The sequence below is a fragment of the Pinus tabuliformis genome, chromosome 7 (genome assembly GCF_031772625.1).
Source record: "Pinus tabuliformis cultivar Carrire ecotype Pingquan chromosome 7, CPIR1, whole genome shotgun sequence".
NCBI lineage: Eukaryota > Viridiplantae > Streptophyta > Pinopsida > Pinales > Pinaceae > Pinus > Pinus tabuliformis.
In genome coordinates, this window is record NC_142293.1 from 1,543,605,951 (window position 1) to 1,543,625,770 (window position 19,820).

The window sequence follows — 19,820 nt, forward strand, 5'->3', positions numbered from 1 at the left end:
TATACACTAATAACCAGTTAGGGATTTCAGACCCAGCAGGGACTGCGGCTGCTTGCAGTTCGTCTTGTTGATAACGCATTCACAAATTATATACTAAGTTGTAACCTCTCCGTGAACTTGTATACAGTGTTTAAAGGTTGGATGGTTTATAGCATGTCCAATACTTTTATTTATTCACAAGGAACTGTTGCAAGAGGAGGAGAATGGCACATCTATCACTAAATGCACTTGGGCTTTTGATTCTCTCACACCTGCAGAAACTAAGCCAAGTGATGTATAAAATCCCGTTAGCAGTTCTAACTTCCATCTAACGAGTGCAACTAACAATTACCATGTTCTAACTACTACTTGCCAAAGGGATGCTGATTCCCTGGTGAGGTTGATAGAATTTCAAGCCATCCACCAGGGTTCCATTCCTGTTGCAGTATACCCCAACCAAATGGCATGAGTGTAAAATACATGAAAAAGCGGACAAAAATAAAATCTCTGCTGATTTATTAGTTGAATGAATTGTAACAATCAACTAAAGTGCAAATCAATTCAAATATTTGTCCAAGGATCATGAAAAATTAGTGCATGTACATCAAGAAATAAAACAAATCCTGCTTCTCCAGAAAGATTTAAATTTGTCTTTCGAAGCAGATAACATAAGGTCTTGCAAAACCAGGATTTAAACCCATCTGTGTGGTATTCAGTAGCACTGCGCACCTGCAAATAACAGTTTGAGTTTAAATAAGAAAGGCATTGTTGGATTTGAAAGCTCCTTTTGCAGGATTTAAACCCATCTGTGTCGTATTCAGTAGCACTGGTATTGGTCAAAGCAAAGGCACCTGCAAATAACAGTTTGAGTTTAAATAAGAAAGGCAATGTTGGATTTGAAAGCTCCTTTACTTATTTTGAAAATTAAAACCGAATGCAAAAAAAGGCATAACTGATTATTAGAGAAATCAGTAGCCTACCGCATCTTCATGATATTTTGTGTGTTTTCATATGTAGATATACAAAAATAAAGTTAAGCCAGCGTTACCTTAAATATACATGCAATTTGGATTTCAAATCAGGGATCAAGTGTGATATCCTCCTTGAATATCTCAGTCTGACAGAATTCCCGTTTGGCTCTACTCCTCTCCAAATTAAATATAACCATCTTAGAATGCCCACTACAGGGAAGAATTAAGATATCTCTCCATTACAGAGACTCAGATGGATCAGGGATCCTTGACTGATAATCGCTCTGCTAGATACAGCACAAAATATTATCTTTTAGGATAATTCATATATTAAATACTCCATATATTTAGCAAGTTGAAATAAATGACAAGAAGCCTGAAAATTGACCAGTTGATTTCTAGAAAAAAAAATAGCATGCATAAACAGACAATTCAGGAGAGAGTGCATATATATTTTATAGTATTAAATTTCACTAAGGGTTCGAAAGGCAGACTGATGAGACCCACTTATTATTTCATATGTCACTATCATGGAAGTGCCCCACAGAGACATGTTCAGCATGCGTGGACCAAACCCTCTATAAAAGCCTTTCCAGCCATCCTCCTTTAGTAGTTGCTTTGCTGTCTTGATGATTGTTGGTCTACCTTCCCCGTGGTTGTCCATAACCTGCAGTTTGATGAGTGAGAGTGTCTAAACATGATAACACATCATTCCAACCAACAAAGCCTATTCCATTGCACCTATGTTCTTAGAAATAAAACCTATGACATGAGCTTACAAGTAAACCAAAGAATAACAGGTAAAGAAAAGACAAAATAAATAACCCCAACCTTGTCACTAAGGGATTGACTGGTTGGTCAAGCTGCAGTGGTTCTGGCATGGTACTGCACAAGCGGGCCAGGTGTGGTGATGGACAAATTTCCTAGTCCCTAGTTTCCTCAGGGTCAAATGGGTGGTGCCAAGAAAGTTAAAAGGAAACATCCTAAGAGTTCCCTAAATAACCCCAACGAGTCTCAAGTTATATAGCTGATTTCTCAATCCTATATCCTATAGCTATTCGATGCTCAAGCTCATATGAATCCCTGAACAAAAGACTGTAAGGCAATAGATATAGGAGCTAGATCTCATGCTTTTGCCCTACTTTCTCAGGTAGGTGGGGAAAATGCTATATTTACAATGATGGCTTTCTATATAACCTATGAAGAGAGGACAGTTACTTTCTTTCCAGTAATATCAGTATTAGATTTTCTTCAAAAGAGAAAAAGAAAAAAAATAAATCAATAGTTATTTGATGCTCAAGCTCATCTGAGTACCTGAAGAAAAGACTGCGATACATTAGATATACGAGCTAGATCTCATGTTTTTGCACTACTTGTTGGAGAATCAAGGTAATTGAGGATTAGGGTTGATTCTCCTTACTTGATAACTACTTGTGGTATTTGTTGGCCTTTTGTTATTTATTATTTCTTCTTCATCAAGCAATTACCAAACATAAAATGCATGAAGATCACAAAAACACAGAGAACACATGATATAGGCTCGAAGCCAGGGGAAAACCCAGAAAGAATTCTTCTCTTCTTATAGAATCAAATCAAAGTCAAACCTCCAATACCCAAAGAACAAACCTCCTCCAAGCACCAAGTCAGCCCTCCAAAATTCTTCCTCAAAAAAGTCAAAGTTTACTAAGTCAAAGATGGTCAAACTCCACAAATTCTGCTTCAACTCAAAATATTGGCCCTCTACTTCAGGTCTACAAATCGGACCTGCAATCCTCGGCACTAAAACTTGCACAAAAACCCTAGATCCTTTGCACATGTGAGCAAACCAATAAAAAATTTGGATCTTCTTCTTCCTTGGGTTTTCTCCTTCCTTGTCCTTTGCTCTTCTTTTCTTCTTGTCTAATACAAAGATCGAACTTGTCAATTGTGTGTCCAAAGGAGGACGAAGTTTCCTCCATTTATAGTCATCTAGGAGAGCAAAGAGGTGCTCCAACAAGGATGACTTGTCATGGCAGGGCCGACTTGGCCTTGGAGGACAAAATGACTCTTCTTGACTCAAAAATAATAATTTTCTTTTGTCACAAAGAGCCCAAATGGGAATATAATAAATGACATGTTCTTCTTTGACTCGGCAATCCCTAGAAGCATGATGAACATGCTTTGACCTAGACTTGAGCATGAAACCCATGCTTGAACAAATAAAATTATTTTTCTTTTTATATAAAATATACAAAGTCATGATTACAAAAGTCATTATGAAGACCGAATCTAGTTACATTCTCCAACACTCCCTCTTAACTAGGGAGGTATTCATAATCCCATCATGAGGTACAAGGATTCTCAAATTGAAGTATTCTCATAAGAAGAGTCGAATTGATAAGCCATCTTTAAGCATCAACATCATAACCAGCATTGTCAACATAGCAAGGCCTTGACTAACAAGCTCTATCTCTCCACTAGATCAGAGCACAATGTTGGGAGGCTTTATGTGAGACACCACACTACATCTTTAAGGCACATACCCCATCTGGATGTTCACTCGGTATGTCCTTCTAAGACTATTCTTATCTTGGATTCCCAATCCTCAAAGAATATTGGTCCTCTTCGACCACTCTTGTCTGGATTCCCTGTCCAATCCTCAAAGAGAGTTGATCAATGGGACTTTTTCCTATCTTGAATTCTCAGTCTTCAAGGAGTACTAGTCTTAGATGCTTATCCAATCCTCCATTCTCCCTCCCACTACCTTCACTCGACTTACAGTTGTTAGTCATGATCTAGTGAATGACACATAGAGAATATGGTGTCCATCATCACTCCCTCTCATCCAGGGAGGAGATCCTTACTTCCTCTAAAGCATAGAGGAGATTCTTTACTTCCTCTCAACTAGGAGACATAACCACAAGCTCTTAGCTTGTCTCAAACTGCATCAATACATCAACTACTAGTTCTTTCATGTAGATCTTTAGTAGTAGTTGCATGGGCTCCTTTCTTGTATCTCATCATATTTGAGCTTCAACCTTCCTAGATGTTAAGGAGCCAAACTCTTTCTTCAATCTATGACAAGGTTCAAGCCATCAACCTTTCATATCACTTTCCACCAATCATCATTGAGTATCAATGTCAACAAAGGCATTATATCGAGCCAATCAATGTAAAGTTAGTCATAGCTTTCTCTAATCATCTAGAAAGTGAAACTTATTTGTCATCAAAAACATGATTATCAGGCTATCTCTTGTACGGTTACCTTCCTCTGTCAAGATGGTATACATTTCTACCATATTCTCTTTCAAAGCTATCCACTCATTTCATGTACTCTTCGAATTGAGTTAAAACCAAATAGTTGTAGACATATTGTCTCAACAGCTATCTTGCATTCTTACAACATGTCCTTCCAGGTAGCAAGATCATATCCCAACCAGATCATCAATACCAAATCATCAGAGTTACCAAGTCATGATGACCTTTTGTCAAAATGTCAAATTCTACTACTTGCTCTTTTTTATATCATCATCCCTTTGCATGATCCATCGTCATGCTAGAATCATTTTTCATTTGTCTAGCCTTTCAATCATCAATCAATGTGTTCATGTAATGAACCAAACAAGCTTCAATAGCTCCCTTTGAAGTTATCAGTCTTTCGTACTTCAATATTATCATGCTCGTCAATCATGTCTCTGAGTAATTAACTAGAAGAGTTATTTATCTAATCTTATCCAAGACTTACCATGCTCATGCTATCAAGCATAGCTCTTTCCATAATATTTGAAGACATGAATTCTTCTCTTCTAATGAAAGAGCTCTCATAGATGTACATAACTCTTCCTTCATTTAATCAACCTCTTCATGTTTCATATTGCTCTCTTTGATTTGGTCTTATTGTCTATCATCCTTAACATCGACATCAAAAAATTATTATAAGTTTTTCTCTGTTCATTTATCCTTCTTGTCTTGCTATCATGATCTTGACAATCTTCATTATATACCTGCAATTCTCACCAGCAAGAGCAACCAAGAAAAATATACAAAGACAAAACAATAATGTCAATCTTGTCAATCTAGGGTTTTTCCATGATTTCAATGTACTTCTAGGGTTCTAGTTATAAACCCTAGACATTCCTTGATCCATCTCTTAGGGATTTTATAGAAACATCCAGTTCTAGAGTTTTTACTTCAAGCCCTCTTAATCCAACCCTTGTTAGGGTTTAACACATACCCTAGAATTATACTTTCAAGATTAGGGTTTTAATATCAAGGAACATTCAACCCTACAAACCCTAGATACCATTCCTAAAGAGCTAGGGTTTCTTTTAGAGGAATCAAATAGCTAGGGTTAGGGTTTTCTAGCTTAATCCTTTGCTTCTAGGGTTAATCAGAAGCTCTAAATACCAAGAGTCTTCAATACTTCACGAACCCTAGCAAATTTCTAGTCATCATGATTTACCATAAAGGAATTACAAAAACTTACAAGCATACAGCTAACTAGAAAACCCTAACCATACTCACAACAATGAATACAAGAATTCTACATACCTTTACCATACTACTTGATCTCTATTATTGCCCTTAAAGGGATCATGCCTTTTTCAGATCATCCTATACTAACTACATCCTCATATGGTCTTTCAAACAAGAGCTCAAATCTACATCCTGATTCAAGCTTTACCTTCTGTCAACTTGCTTTATCGTGCATGCCTTAATTCCTTAAAATTTTGTCAAGACATTCTTCACCTATCTAGGTCTCTGCCATGTGTTATCTCATTGTTTATCATAACTTGGTCTATTCATGATACATCATCATGACAGTTCCCATATCACCAATCTCAGTTTTCAATTTTGCAACTCAAGAAGAACTTGCATTGTCTAAAGTAATTTGTATACTCATATTGTTGTCATTTCTTAGAAGAGGTGTCAAGAGATATCGCAACCTTGCACCATAGTCATGATCAAGGTTCATTACATACTTTGGATCACAGATAGGTGCCTCAAAACTTCTGATCAGGTTCTTTAAAATTGCATTCATTGTATCGTTGTAGAACTCAGTTGGATCATTGTGATTGGATCTTCATTTCTTACTTGATTATTGGAGCAAGATTTCCACAGATCCTTCACATCCCATGTTGTCAAGTTACTATTGCAATAAATTGTTGTCATACCATTTTGTCATTATTGTGGTAACTATCATAACACTTCCTTGCAATAGTCTCAGAGTCCTTCGCATTACCTTCTCATAGTAGTTGGGTAATAGGACTTGGACCATATTATATCTTAACAACTGAAACTTACTTGTATCATTTCTATAACAATTCTTAATGTTGGAATTTCTAAGTTTAACTCGTTAGAAATTCTTCCTGCACTAGCTGATTTATTTCTTCCTACTTGTTCAATTACTTAACAAATTATTTACCATGTAAATACTGAAAATAAATACAAGTACAGTATCAACACATACAAATCATCAACTGAAAGTAAACAAGCACACAGGTGACACCGTTGTTTTTGGACTAATGTCCTCGGAAAAACCCAATGCGGGAAAACCAATGCAAGTATTCAGAGGATTTTATTTTTATGCAGTTTTAAAATACAACCTGGGTGCCAGAAATGGCTCACCCAACAGAGAATGCCCTTGGAAGCAGTACCTCTCAGTCGGAGACAAATATTTCGGCTAAATCACAAGATGAATGATCCCACAGCAACAATGCAGCTTCTGTTGCTCTGCGTCACTCTGATAGGGACTGTGTCACCCTATTTGGCTCTCCAGCTCTCAATCTGTCCCACGAAATCCTCCAGCCCTCTCTCTAGGCCCTGTGTCAGCCTCTCTGGCCTCTGTGTCAGCTTCTGGAGCCTCCGCGTCAACCCCTAGACCCTATGCGTCTCACACGCTGGCCTCTCTAGCTCTGCACAGCTCTTGGCTGGCTCTAGCTGGCTCTGCATCAACCTCTCCCGGCTCTGCGCTAATCCTCCTGGTACTAACTCTGCCTCTCTGCTATGTATTCACTGCCCCTCAACTGCAACTCAGATCACTCACTCAAATTCCTCAGCAAACCTTGCCCCAGAAAATCGAATTCTTGATCTCTCTTGGTGTATCCTCCAACTGACCCTCAAGCCTCCTCTTATACTTTTCTCGTTGGTTCATCAACAGCCAAGATTAAATCTCTAATCAACGGCTAAGATTAGATTTGGCTTGATCCATGACTTTTGGAACATATTCTAACCCAGTTTTATATTAATACCCATTAATATTTTATTTTTTCTAAGTTTAGACTTGGGAACTCCAATAAAAATATTAATTATTTTAATATCTCCCAAACAGGTTAGAATCTGCCCAAACCATTTCTGGGTCTTGGAGATCTCATGTGCTTTAGCTTCTCCACCAATTTCCATGGCTAGATCACATCCGATGCTACCCCAAATCAACACACCTTCTTAGCGAGGACTGTGCTCTAGTAATACTCCACACTAAGTATCACCCTAATTATCCAGCACCAGTCTCTGTGCTGATGCTAGGCCTCCCTGCCCAACATCCTCTGCATTGCTACATCCTGTACTGCTGCCCATGGCACTGCCACTGCTACTGTTGCATCCTGTGACTGCTCCCTCTGCATCCGTGTTGTTGCTAGTCCATATACCCAGCACTGCATCTGCACTGCATCCCCTTCTCACGCTGCATCGTGCTGCCCATAGCACTGCCACTACTAACTATTGCACTGCAACCCAGTTACTGAGAAGGAAGTAACTAATTCACCCAACTCTAACATCCCTGTCAGGCTAGAGACTCTCCCAATGTTGAAGCTCCCTTTGTCGCTAAGAAGTGCTCCCTCTACTGACCTTTGCATCGCTGCAACAACTCCATGCATCTCGCACTGTTGCGCACCTCTCCGTGCCATCATGCATTGGTGCAATATTCCTGTGCTTCTCGTACAGTTGCATCCTGCTAGCCTCTGCGTTGTCCCGTGACTCCTGCACTATAGCACTCTCTGTCGCTCCATCCGCATCCGTCTCTACCGACATTTGCCAGTCCTACTACTCCTCTTCGGGGCTCTCGTAGTAAGGTATAAACCAAGAGGTTAGGTACCTCAAGGATCCTGCCCATCATCGCCTGTAGTTCGTCAGACTACAGCTCGATGTTACCCCACTTCCTCTCAAGTGCCGCATGAGCACTCATGTCACAGTCGTCATCCTCCTCGACTTCTTTCTTCGCCTTTCCTGGCGTTGCCTTCGAGTCAGAAGCCTCTCCCTTACTCTTCTTCCTCAGACACTGGTTCACATAGTGACCCAATTCCCCATAATGGAAGCACTTGACCTTGGAGATGTCCTTCTTCTTTCTCTTCTCCTGCTTTCTCGCAGATGCGAGAGCCGCATCTTCTTCTTCCTTCTTCTTGATTCTGACCCCTTTCTGCTACTCCCCGCCTTGGTCACTCGTCTGATCTCTTCTTGACGAAGAGTCGCCCACAGTTTCTCCCAATCTGGAAGGCTCGACCTACCCAATATGCTCTGGATAAATACCTCCCAATCCTCTGAGATTGCGTTCAATGTGGTCCTCACCATTAGTTCTTAATCCAGCGTGGCCCCTATGGAAGTTAGCTGGTCACGGGTCCCCTTCAATCCACCAAGGAAGACATCTATCTGCTCTCCCTTCTGCATCTGGTATGACGCAACTGATTTTCAAGTAACATCTTCCTTTGCACGGAACTATGCTCGTACAATTTCTTCAGGACATCCCACATCTCATTTGTCGTGTCCTTCTCAGCAACATGCGACACCACATGATCCTTGACCCCATCAAGAATGATGCACTTCACCCTAGCCATTGCATCCTCATACTTCTCATTTTCAGCTGGGTCAACTGGGATCGCTATTGTTTTCAAGGCAAAGTCCTTGATGTGATATTTGTCTAGAATGGACAAGATCTTGGCCTTCCAGACCACGAAGTTGGATGCTCCGCCCAACCTATCCTGATCTCTCAATCCATTCACGGCCCTTATGCTACTCTTCTTCCGCCTCCTCTGAGTCTCTTTACTTCCCTCCTGAAAGTCCTCGGTTCGACTCCCTCTGAGTCTCGATTTCCCTTCTGGAAATCCCTCCTTGGTCTTGCCCTATTAGGTACTATTCTGACCACAATACCACACCAGCTTCGCTCCGCAAATTATCCGCAACCTTGGCACTGGCAAAATCTGCACCTCCTGGCCACAGCGTCAATCCTTCCTAACTGAGAAAGATGATTGGGCACTGCGTAGGTCAGTTCTGCTCCTCTCTACCTCTGCGTTGATCCTCCTCCTGGCTCGAACTGATGATGCAGGCCCTCTGCGTCACCCCTTCCTTGCTGCTTTCTGCTAGGAACAACTTTTGTCACTTGGGACAGTTGTTTCTGTTGCTACTTCTCTGCTTGGTTGATGCCTTCAGTTATCTTGTGATCTGCAACCATGCTCTGATACCATGTTGGAATTTCTAAGTTTAATCCGTTAGAAATTCTTCCTGTACTATCTGATTTATTTCTTCCTACTTGTTCAATTACTTAACAAGTTATTTACCATGTAAATACTAAAAATAAATACAAGTACAGTATCAACACATACAGATCATCAACTGAAAGTAAACAAGCACACAAGTGACACCGTTGTTTTTAGACTAATGTCACTGGAAAAACCCAATGCGGGAAAACCAGTGCAGCTATTCAGAGGGTTTTATTATTATGCGGTTTCATAATACAACTTGGGTGTCAAAAATGGCTCACCCAACAGAGAATGCCCTCAGCAGTAGTACCTCTTAGTCGGAGACAGATATTCCGGCTAAATCACCAGATGAATGATCCCACAGCAACAATGCAGCTTCTACTGCTCTGCGTCTCTCTGATAGGGACTGCGTCACTCTATCTGGCTCTCCATCTCTCAATCTGTCCCACGAATTCCTCCAGCGTTGTCTTTAGGCCCTGCATCAACGTCTCTGGCCTCTGCGTCAGCTCCTAGACCCTCTGCGTCTCACACGCTAGCCTCTCTGGCTCTGCACAGCTCCTCGTTGCCTCTGCGTGGCCTCTAGCTAGCTCTGCGTCAACCTCTCCCGGCTCTGCGCTGATCCTCCCGATACTAACTCTGCCTCTCCGCTATGTATTCACTGCCCCTCAGCTGCAACTTAGATCACTCACTCGAATTCCTCAACAAACCCTGCCCCAGAAAATCGAATTCTTGATCTCTCTTGGTGTATCCTCCAACTGACCCTCAAGCCTCCTCTTATACTTTTGTCGTTGGTTCATCAATGGCCGAGATTAAATCTCTAATCAACGGCTAAGATTAGATTTGGCTTGATCCATGACTTTTGGAACATTCTAACTCAGTGTTATATTAAATACCCATTAATATTTTATTTTTCCTAAGTTTAGACTTAAGAACTCCATTAAAAATATTAATTATTTTAATATCTCCCAAACGGTTAGAATCTGCCCAAACCATTTCTGGGTCTTGGAGATCTCATGTGCTTTAGCCTCTCCACCAATTTTCATGTCTAGAGCACATCCGATGCTACCCCAAATCAACACTAAACTCGCACCATTCATATTGTAATGACTTCATATACCTTATACTTGTATCAACATATTTTAGATTCCTATTAAGAGGAGGAATTCAGGGCTTGTTTTGTGCCCAGTATTATAGGTACAGAATTTCGCTTTTACCTTTAAAAGAGATTGCCACAGAACTTTGCACTTGTTAAGAGATTCTTCGATGGAGCTATCTTCAACTATGCCAAAATAAGTGATCTTCAACTAGCCTTTTTGATACCTTAGCTCTGATACCATGTTGGAGAATCAAGGTAATTAAGGATTAGGGTTGATTCTTCTTACTTGATAATTACTTGTGGTATTTTTTGGCCTTTTGTTATTTATTATTTCCTTTTCATGAAGCAATTACCACACATAAAATGCATGAAGATCACAAAAACATAGAGAACACAAGATATAGACTCCAAGCCAAGGGAAAACCCAAAAAGAATTTTTCTATTCTTATAGAATCAAATCAAAGTGAGACCTCCAAGACCCAAAGAACAAACCTTCTCCAAGCACCAAGTCAGCCCTCCAAAATCCTTTCTCAAACAAGTCAAAGATGGTCAAACTCCACAAATTTTGTTTCAACTCGAAGTCTTGGCCCTCTACCTCAGGTCTGCAAATCAGACCTGCAATCCTCGGCCCTGCAAATCGTAAAGAAACCCTAGATCCTTCACACATTTGAGCAAACCAGTCAAAAATTCAGATCTAGGACGAAGTTTCCTCCATTTATAGTCATCTAGAAGAGCGAAGAGGTACTCCAACAGGGCCGACTTGTCATGGCAGGGCCAACTTGTCTTGGAGGACAAAATGACTCTTCTTGACTCAAAAATAATAATTTTCTTTTGTTACAAAGAGTCCAAATGGGACTATAATACATGACAAATGTTCTTCTTTGACTCAACAATCCCTAGAAGCATGAAGAACATGCTTTGACCTAGACTTGAGCATGAAACCCATGCTTGAACAAATAAAATTATTTTTCTTTTTATATAAAATATACGATGTCATGATTACAAAAGTCGTTATGAAGACCATATCTAGCTACATTTTCCAACACTACTTAGGTAGATGGGAAAAATGCTATATTTATATAATGATGGCTTTCTATATACTCTATGAAGAGAAAACAATTGCCTTTTTTCCAGAGTATCAACATCAGATTTCTTCAGGGCAGTGCTGGAGGGATTTCAACTCAAAATAGTTTCTCTTTCCAAGCAAAAATACAAATTCCTTTAAAATATGGTTAATTAGAAGCAGCTCTTTGCAAGCACAGGCTCATTGTTATAAAAGCTCTCTTAGAATCGGTAGTTTACAGTTTACTCCAGCCATGTAACAAGGAAACCCATAGCCATGATGAATTTAAAATGAAGAAATTTAAACCTCAACACAATCTGAGCATGAAATAAATGCTAACTATTTACTTCTGTAAACATAAATATAAATAAAGACATAAACATATGACAATATCTAATGTGATCACCTGAAGACGTGTTTTTACTGTATCAAGAGGAGTTGTTACAACAGCTGAAGCAGCACCTGCCAATGTTCCAGAAGTAGCTTGCACTAAAATCATCTGCCACTGTTGTGGTGATCTTTTCTCAATGTTTTCTCCATAACCCAGACTCCTGACAGCATTAGCAAACAATCTTCACATAAAAATGTAAACCACACAAGTTCTGTCAATTGAACACAATGCCTGAGATGTGCGATTCACTTCACAAAAAAACTCAAAGTGTGCATGTTTATGGCCCTAGACAGAACATTTGGATGCAGAGCTGTATTGAATTATTATCAACCATCTACATTGCTGTATTTAACCAAAAAAACAGTGAAATGATCTTTGTCTATTGGTTTTTAAAAAAATATATATAATCAAAGTTGCAACATTTTTTCTCATCTTCCACATGCTTGTCAAGAAGAGTACGAGTTCAGAAAAGAATTTCATTATACTGTAATCATAGATTGTTGAAATCATAAAAAGATACTACGTCTACAGTGATCCCTTCAACAAACCCTACTCCAATCATCAAATCAGCATATTTATAATAGCCCATAATATGTTCACAAGAAAGATTTCCACATACCATATCACTGTCTGAGAACAATCAACCACACAAAAAGATCGAAATACCACAAGCAAATTGCTTAGATGTCCCTGTTACCCACCAAAAGTGGGTGACCCCTAAGAGAAAATTTGTCTCCTCTTTAGTCAACCAGCCAGCCAGCAGCCCCATGATGATCCACAAATAGCTTTACTTCAGAGCTCTCCACCTATGCTCCGGTCAATATGTTACTTTTTATAGCATCAGATGTGTTCTAGCCACAAAATTTAGTGGAGAGGTTAGAATACATGAAATCTCCAAAACCCAAAAATCGTTTTTCGAAATTCTGCCTAGAAGTGTCTCAATTAGATTATTAATTGTTTTTTAAATATTTCCTAAGTCTAAACTTAGGGAATATGGCTAATTAATTAGTATTAATTGAGATAAGGCAAGAATAGTCTAAAAACTCACACGATCAATCCATAGATGATCTTAGCTATCGATTATGTTTTAATCCTGGCCGTTGGTGCTCCAACAGTGGATTATAAGAGGAGGTCGATGTGGTGATGGAGAGTACACTTGCGCAGTTCGATTTCTTAGCAAATCGATTTCTAGAGTAGCAGCGATCAGTTGTCGAAGAGAGCTAGACATCGACGCAGTGAGTGAGAGACAGGGACAGTGATCCGGAGGAAGTCTTCTAGATCCGGAGAGGCAACAGCAAGAGGGCCGAGTTATCCTAGTGAGGCAGCACAGAGCACTGCACAGTGGATTCAGAGAGTGCAGTTCGATTTGCTAGAGAGAAAATCGTTCTCGATTCCAGAGGTCGAGCAGAGGTTCCAGAAGGCTGGAGAGACGATTTCCTTAGCCGTTGAAGACAGAACTACTTCATCAGAGACTAGTTGGAGGCTTGACGTCAAGCAGACTGCGCAGTGCAGCGCAGAGGGTCAGAGGACCAAGTTGTGTTGGGATAGCTTGTGGAGGAAGGGTAAATTCCTTTCAATAATTTTGCTCATATTTTCTTGTTGTGGATTCCCAGTTTCAAGCATGCAGATTGCACTTAGAGTTTCAATGCGGCATAATAATAAAAACCCTCGTTGCATCGGTTTTCCCAAGTTGGGTTTCTCCGAAGACATTTGTCCAAAAATAATTGTTTCATACTTTATGTGTGTGTGCTAGCATTTCTCAGTTTCCAGGGCATTATTTTTCCGCAGTATTTTTATTTGTGAAGGTTGCAGTGTGTTTATTTCGATGTTGCCATAGCAATAAACTGAATAATTAATTTATTAGTTAGGAGATATAATACCAGTGGTTGCAATAGGATTCCGGTATTGGAATTTTCACATGGTATTAGAGCATAGTTAATCAGCCGAAGAGCTCAGAAGCGAAAGAAGGAATTTCATTGTTCAGTGGGAGCAGCAGATCGAAATTCCCAGACAGACTACACAGAGCCCAGGACAGGCAGATCGAATTGCTTGGGAAGTTCGATTTTCAGTTGCAGGGGTTGCAGAAAATTTGAGCTACCTAGATTAGTGATTCCAGCAGTGAGAGGGAGCAACAACAACTCAGATTTTTGGTTGGACATAGAGGGTTTTGCAGCAGTTTGCAAACGCAGCGTCGGGTGGAAGAGAAAATTACACACTGAGGGAAAATTTCTCTCAAGGGATCTCAAGTCTTAGAGATCTAAATTTTTTCCAATTGCAGATTGGCAGTTGTTGTGAGCAGATTTTCTCACTCCAGAAGGGAGTGTGAGTAGAAGATTCAGCAGCCAAGCAGAGGGAAAGAGGGAGATTTTCGCTGTTTATTTTCCAATTTTTGAGTTTCACAGATTTTGCAGCTTTGCAGAGATGGCCATACGAGATTGCTATAGGAGGTCGTACGAGTTAGCCAGAATGCAGCCCTGGGCAGATCGACTTCTAGTTGTCGGAGACAGGTACCAGAGGAAGTGCGTATTGTCTAGTGTGGGTTGCAAAGCGAAGAAAGGTCTTAGTAAGGTACAAGGCTCAAAAGGAGATAATGGGGCACCAGATCCAAGTAGAGGAGAAGTATGAGACTCCAGTTTGCCAAATGGGCAAGGTCCAATGCAGAAGCAGCGAGGAGATCAAGCAGATTAGTTTCCAGTTGTTGCAGCAGGACCAACAGGAGCCCACAGTATCGTAGTAGCAGATTCAATGTTAGCAAATGCAGCTAGTCATTCAAATGGCTATTGCATAACTAGTTGCAATGACACAAGCAGTGTGAATTGCCCAGTTACAGTATGCAAGTGCAGTTCTAGCCAAAAGATTCCCAGCGCAGAGCTTCACAGTCCAATTTCCAGTGCAGGAGGACAATGCAAGTTGCTAGGAGGGAGCGGAGAGATTTCCCATAGGGAGATCGAGATTCAGAGGGAGTCTAGTTTTAGAGGGAGTATCCCCATGGAAGCCAGTACTTCAGGATCAAGGGAGATCAAACTCATTATTGCAGTAGTTGCAACATCAGTGCAAAATCATTAGCAAAGCAGTCGTCGCAGCAGTATGAGTAGATCAAATTTTGCTATGTTGGTAGCCATACCTCCAGGAATGAGGTGGAACGACATGGAGCTATAGTCCAAAACTGCAGAAGATTGGGCAGGATCCTTGAGTTATCCTCCTCATGGATCATTACCTGGCTACGGGGGCCCACATTATTCAATAGCAGGACGAATCAGTGGTAGTTGATGCAGTCAGTACCAGAGTGACAGTTGCAAACTAGTAGCAGGTTGCAGCTAGAGGCTGATAAGCGTAGTACAGTGTTGACAGCAGAGCAGGTGGCTTAGTGCAGAGTTGGCAGTAACACAGATTCTTCAGCGATAGTGCAGATGCTAGTAGCAGTTAAGACTTGGGAGACAAATGCATCATACTGAACACAGTTGATTCAATATTTTGGATGCTTCTCAATTGCAGTTGTTGCAGTTGCAACAGCAACGGATGAGAGGGAGTTGTAGTGCAAATGCAATGTTGGCAGCAGCATGGCAGTGTCACCAGCAACACAGATGCAATGTATATTAGAGTTGCATAGTGGTTGGTGGGTAGCAGCAGCGAGACATCAACATCATGACAAGAGATGATACAGAGACAGAGTGTTGTGGCAGGGTATGCAGCACTAGATCACATTCCTCGCTAAGAGGAAGTGTTAGTTTTTGTAGCATCGGATGTGTTCTAGCCACGAAATTTAGTGGAGAGGCTAGAATACATGAGATCTCCAAAACCCAAAAATCGTTTTTGGAAATTCTGCCTAGAAGTGTCTCAATTAGATTAATAACCGTTTTTTAAATATTTCCTAAGTCTAAACTTAGGGGATATGGTTAATTAATCAGTGTTAATTGAGATAAGGCGAGAATAGTCAATAAACTCACACGGATCGATCCAGAGATGATCCTAGCCATCGATTATGTTTTAATCTTGGTCATTGGTGCTCCAACAATGGATTATAAGAGGAGGTCGATGTGGTGATGGAGAGTACACTTGAGCAGTTCGATTTCTTAGCAAATAGATTTTTAGAGTAGCAGCAATCAGTTGTCGAAGAGAGCCAGACATCGAAACAGTGAGTGAGGGGCAGGGACAATGATCCGGAGGAAGTCTTCCAGATACAGAGAGGCAACAGCAAGAGGGTCGAGTTATCCCAGTGAGGCAATGCAGAGCACTGCGTAGTAGCTTCAGAGAGGGCAATTCGATTTGCTGGAGAGAAAATCGTTCTTAGTTCCAGAGGTTGGGCAAAGGTTCCAGAAGGTCGGAGAGACGATTTCCTTAGCAGCTAAAGGCAGAACGACTTCATCAAAGACTGGTTGGAGGCTTGACATCAAGCAGACTACGCAGTGCAGCACAGAAGGTCAAAGGACCAAGTTTTCTGAAGGCAAGTTGTGTCGAGATTGCTTGTGGAGGAAGGGTAAATTCCCTTCAATAATTTTGCCCAGATTTTCTTGCTGTGGATTGCCAATTTCAGGCATCCAGATTGTACTCAAATTTTCACTGTTGCATAATAATAAAAACCCTAACTGCTGCACCAGTTTTCCCAAGTTGGGTTTTTCCGGGGACATTTGTCCAAAAGTAATTGTCTCATAATTTATGTGTGCACTAGCATTTCTCAGTTTCCAGCGTATTATTTTTTCGCAATATTTTTATTTGTGAAGGTTGCAGTGTGTTTATTTCAATGTTGTCATAGCAATAAACTGAATAATTAATTTATCAATTGAGAGAAATAATACCAATTGCTGCAATAGGATTCCGGTATTGGAATTTTCACACAATGCTCTCCCCCATCTAACCTATTTCTTGAAGGAAGGTGAGTGATCTATCAAAGACTCCATACAAGGCTTTCTTAAGCCTACAAACATGGAACGACTTCTCATTTACCTCAAAGCCCTAAGGTTTCTCTATGTACACTTCTTCCTCAATAAACCCACTAAGGAAAGTTGTCTTCACATTTATCTGATGTATCCTCAATCCCATGACTAACACTATAGACATAACTGCTCTATGAAAGTGTACTTGGTGACTGGAATAAAAGTCTACTCATAGTACACTCCCTCTTTCTAGGAGAATCCTCTTGCTACAAATCTTGCTTTGAACTTCTCAATGATGCTTGTTACCCACCACCAGTGGGTGGCCACTATAGGAGAATCCTAGATTTTCCTTCAGTCGACAACCCCTTGCAGGCACCCAATAGCTCAATGTGTTACTATTCTCCGCCACCTGAGCCAGCCATTGTGTGACCTCGCTCATCTGTTATGATCGTATGTTTGAAGGTGGGTCATCCAGCCCTGAAGGTATCATGTTTCATTACACAATTGTGTGTCTATGCTTGCTTTTATTGACCAGATTTGGGCATGGATTAGTGGGGGGATTCAGCAGAAAGAACAGGTTTTGATTGTACTTTTGTTCCCTTATCTCAACTTGGGGGTTAATCTTGTATCCTAGTCCAATGGGATCTTCTTTACTGGCTATTAGCTTTAGGAGTGGCACTACATGGGAAACCCTAATTTTGGTTGCGTGGTCCTGCTTCCCGATACCATATATCTCACTCTCCTCCACTCATTACAAACCTTCACATTTTACCCATCTAGGTCCACATTTGTCTATCGGGTATACAAGGTGTTAGCCTCCCCTTCCCCTTGTCCACACTTTGGGTCAAGCCTAGAACAATGCCCCAGAGGTTGATGCAGATAAAAAGGAAGATAAAAGCATAATATGGCCACATATAATAGAAAATGCACCACAAAATGCAAAAGATGGTTAGAGCAATAAAATTTAGCGTGTGGGCAAAAGCCGAACATGAGTTCTACCCCCTATCATTATGGCCATCACGCTGGTTCCTAGGGCCCCTACGACTACCCCTTGCATCATTTAGGAACCCATGATTGTCCCAACCTTAATTTTAGGTATGTTCTATGCTTAGAGCAATTATTTCAATTTTCATAGTTAGCTCAATATCTTTTCCAGATTAGCAATCACATCAGCATTAAAGTAAATTGCAGATAGAACATAAACATAAATCGTAGAAGACAAGCCAAGACAAGAGGACACAAGATATGGCGCTAGCCAGAGACAAACCCCAATGTGGGGAAACTCTTTATCAATTCTTCTTATATGTCTTCAATAGTTCAGCAGAGAAAGAGAGAGAGTACATTTACAACAAAAGTCAACACTTAGACTTTCTAGATAAGAGAATAGATCATCTCTACATGAGATCGATTGAAGACATGCTGCTTCAACTGATTCTCCAAGGTGACTCCTTCACCTATCATAGTGTTGCATCTCCTTATCATGTTGCACCATGCTGCGCCTATCATCACAATGCTGGACCTCATGTTGATGTTGTCCCAATGTTTAGCATTGTTGTACATAGTGCCACTGCTGCACCATGCTTACTGTTGTCCCAATGTACTCGCAACACTATACTTGTTGTTGTCCATGCTTTACCATGCTGCTGCTATCCATGATTCTTCATGCTTGCAGCTGTCCCATGTTGCAGTTGTCCCAGGTGTCACCATGCTTGCAACTGTCCCATGTGACTCCATGCTTGCAATTGTCCTATGTGTCATCATGCTTGCAGTTGTCTCATGTATTAGCTTGCTGTCCCTTGCATGCTTGTTGTACCATTGCATGCTTACTGTCCCTCATGCTGCACCTTCACTGTGTCTCACTGAGCTGCATCTTTCATACTGTTGTACTATGCATACTGCTATTATATACTTACAACATTCATCCCACAGTCAACAAACTAACCCTTTAAGGGTTGTGGCATACCCTCAAAGATCTCCTCCTCACCCACGCTGCTTTCTTAGGGTATTGTCCACCCTTGACAACCCTCACGCAGCCTCTAGCTGTGTGCTATGGCCTGCGGCCTAGCACAACAGATTGTTGTAGCAACAGACCTCTGAAAATGTGCTCAAACAACTTCCAAACAGCAACGTATTTGACCCTTAGGAACTCGGCCTAACAGTCATCCTTCTCGGCCCTCTACACAGCAAACTCGGACCTTGTTTACATCACTGTTCCAGCCCTAAGACAATCCGCACTTGCCTCAGCCACTCGACCTCCTGTAGCAGACTTCGGATCCCTTTCTTCCATGTTGTCCAAACTCCAGAACTCCTCCTATTCTCTTCTAGGCTATTGCAACTAGGGTATATCCATACCACCCTTAGGACAGCGTATAAGCTTCTCCATAGGGCAGCATAGAGCCTAGGGCTTGATATGACAGCGGTTAGGTCTTCTTAGGATCTCGGATAGGCCTCCTCTATACAGTGTATAGGAACCTTTCTTCAACTGCAAATATATGACTGCATTAGACCTTCTTTTGCTGCGGCTAGGGCATGGCTAGATACCCTTCAACTGCGGCTAGATGTTCCTCTCTTCAACTGCGTCTAGGGCATCTTGATTTGCTGCGAATAGAACCCTTTCTTTACTGCGTCTAGGGCTTCTCCCTCTTGATCTCTCTAACCACAAAACCCAGACAAGTGGAGAGAGATCTTAGGAGAAGTGTTTGTAAAATGACTCTCAAGCCATCTCCTTTTATACTAAAATGTTGAGCACTTGTGGAGTTTATTTGGTTGTTGGCCGACCTTGACAAATTGTCTTATAGCACAAAAAATTCATATCTCCATGAATACTTATTGGAATCAAATGATCTTTAGATCAATCCTACACCTCTCGATGAGAGGGATCTAAGAAAAATATCAGCGGCCATAAATAAGATGACCCACATGGAGTTTGGCCCTAGTTTCCAATTTAACACAACCCCTAGTGGGCGATGAACTACCTCACCTTCAGGGGGTATTCA

General features: G+C 40.9%; 1 protein-coding gene across 3 annotated transcripts in view; it reads right to left on the reverse strand.

The window, feature by feature from the left end:
• Positions 1-474: 474 nt before the first annotated feature.
• LOC149253777 (uncharacterized) overlaps positions 475-19,820 on the reverse strand; it is a 186,641-nt gene continuing 167,295 nt past the window's right edge. The window contains exons 4-7 of one of the 3 annotated variants that reach the window (XM_089460019.1): positions 11,966-12,110; positions 1,458-1,617; positions 1,028-1,237; positions 475-830 (exon numbers count right to left, since the gene is read on the reverse strand). In XM_089460019.1, the coding sequence (XP_089316145.1) occupies positions 1,209-1,237; positions 1,458-1,617; positions 11,966-12,110 (334 nt within the window). In that variant the 3' untranslated portion in view covers positions 475-830; positions 1,028-1,208. The remainder of the gene's footprint in view (positions 831-1,027; positions 1,238-1,457; positions 1,618-11,965; positions 12,111-19,820) is intronic. The other 2 variants (XM_089460020.1, XM_089460021.1) reach the window with 2 other exon arrangements.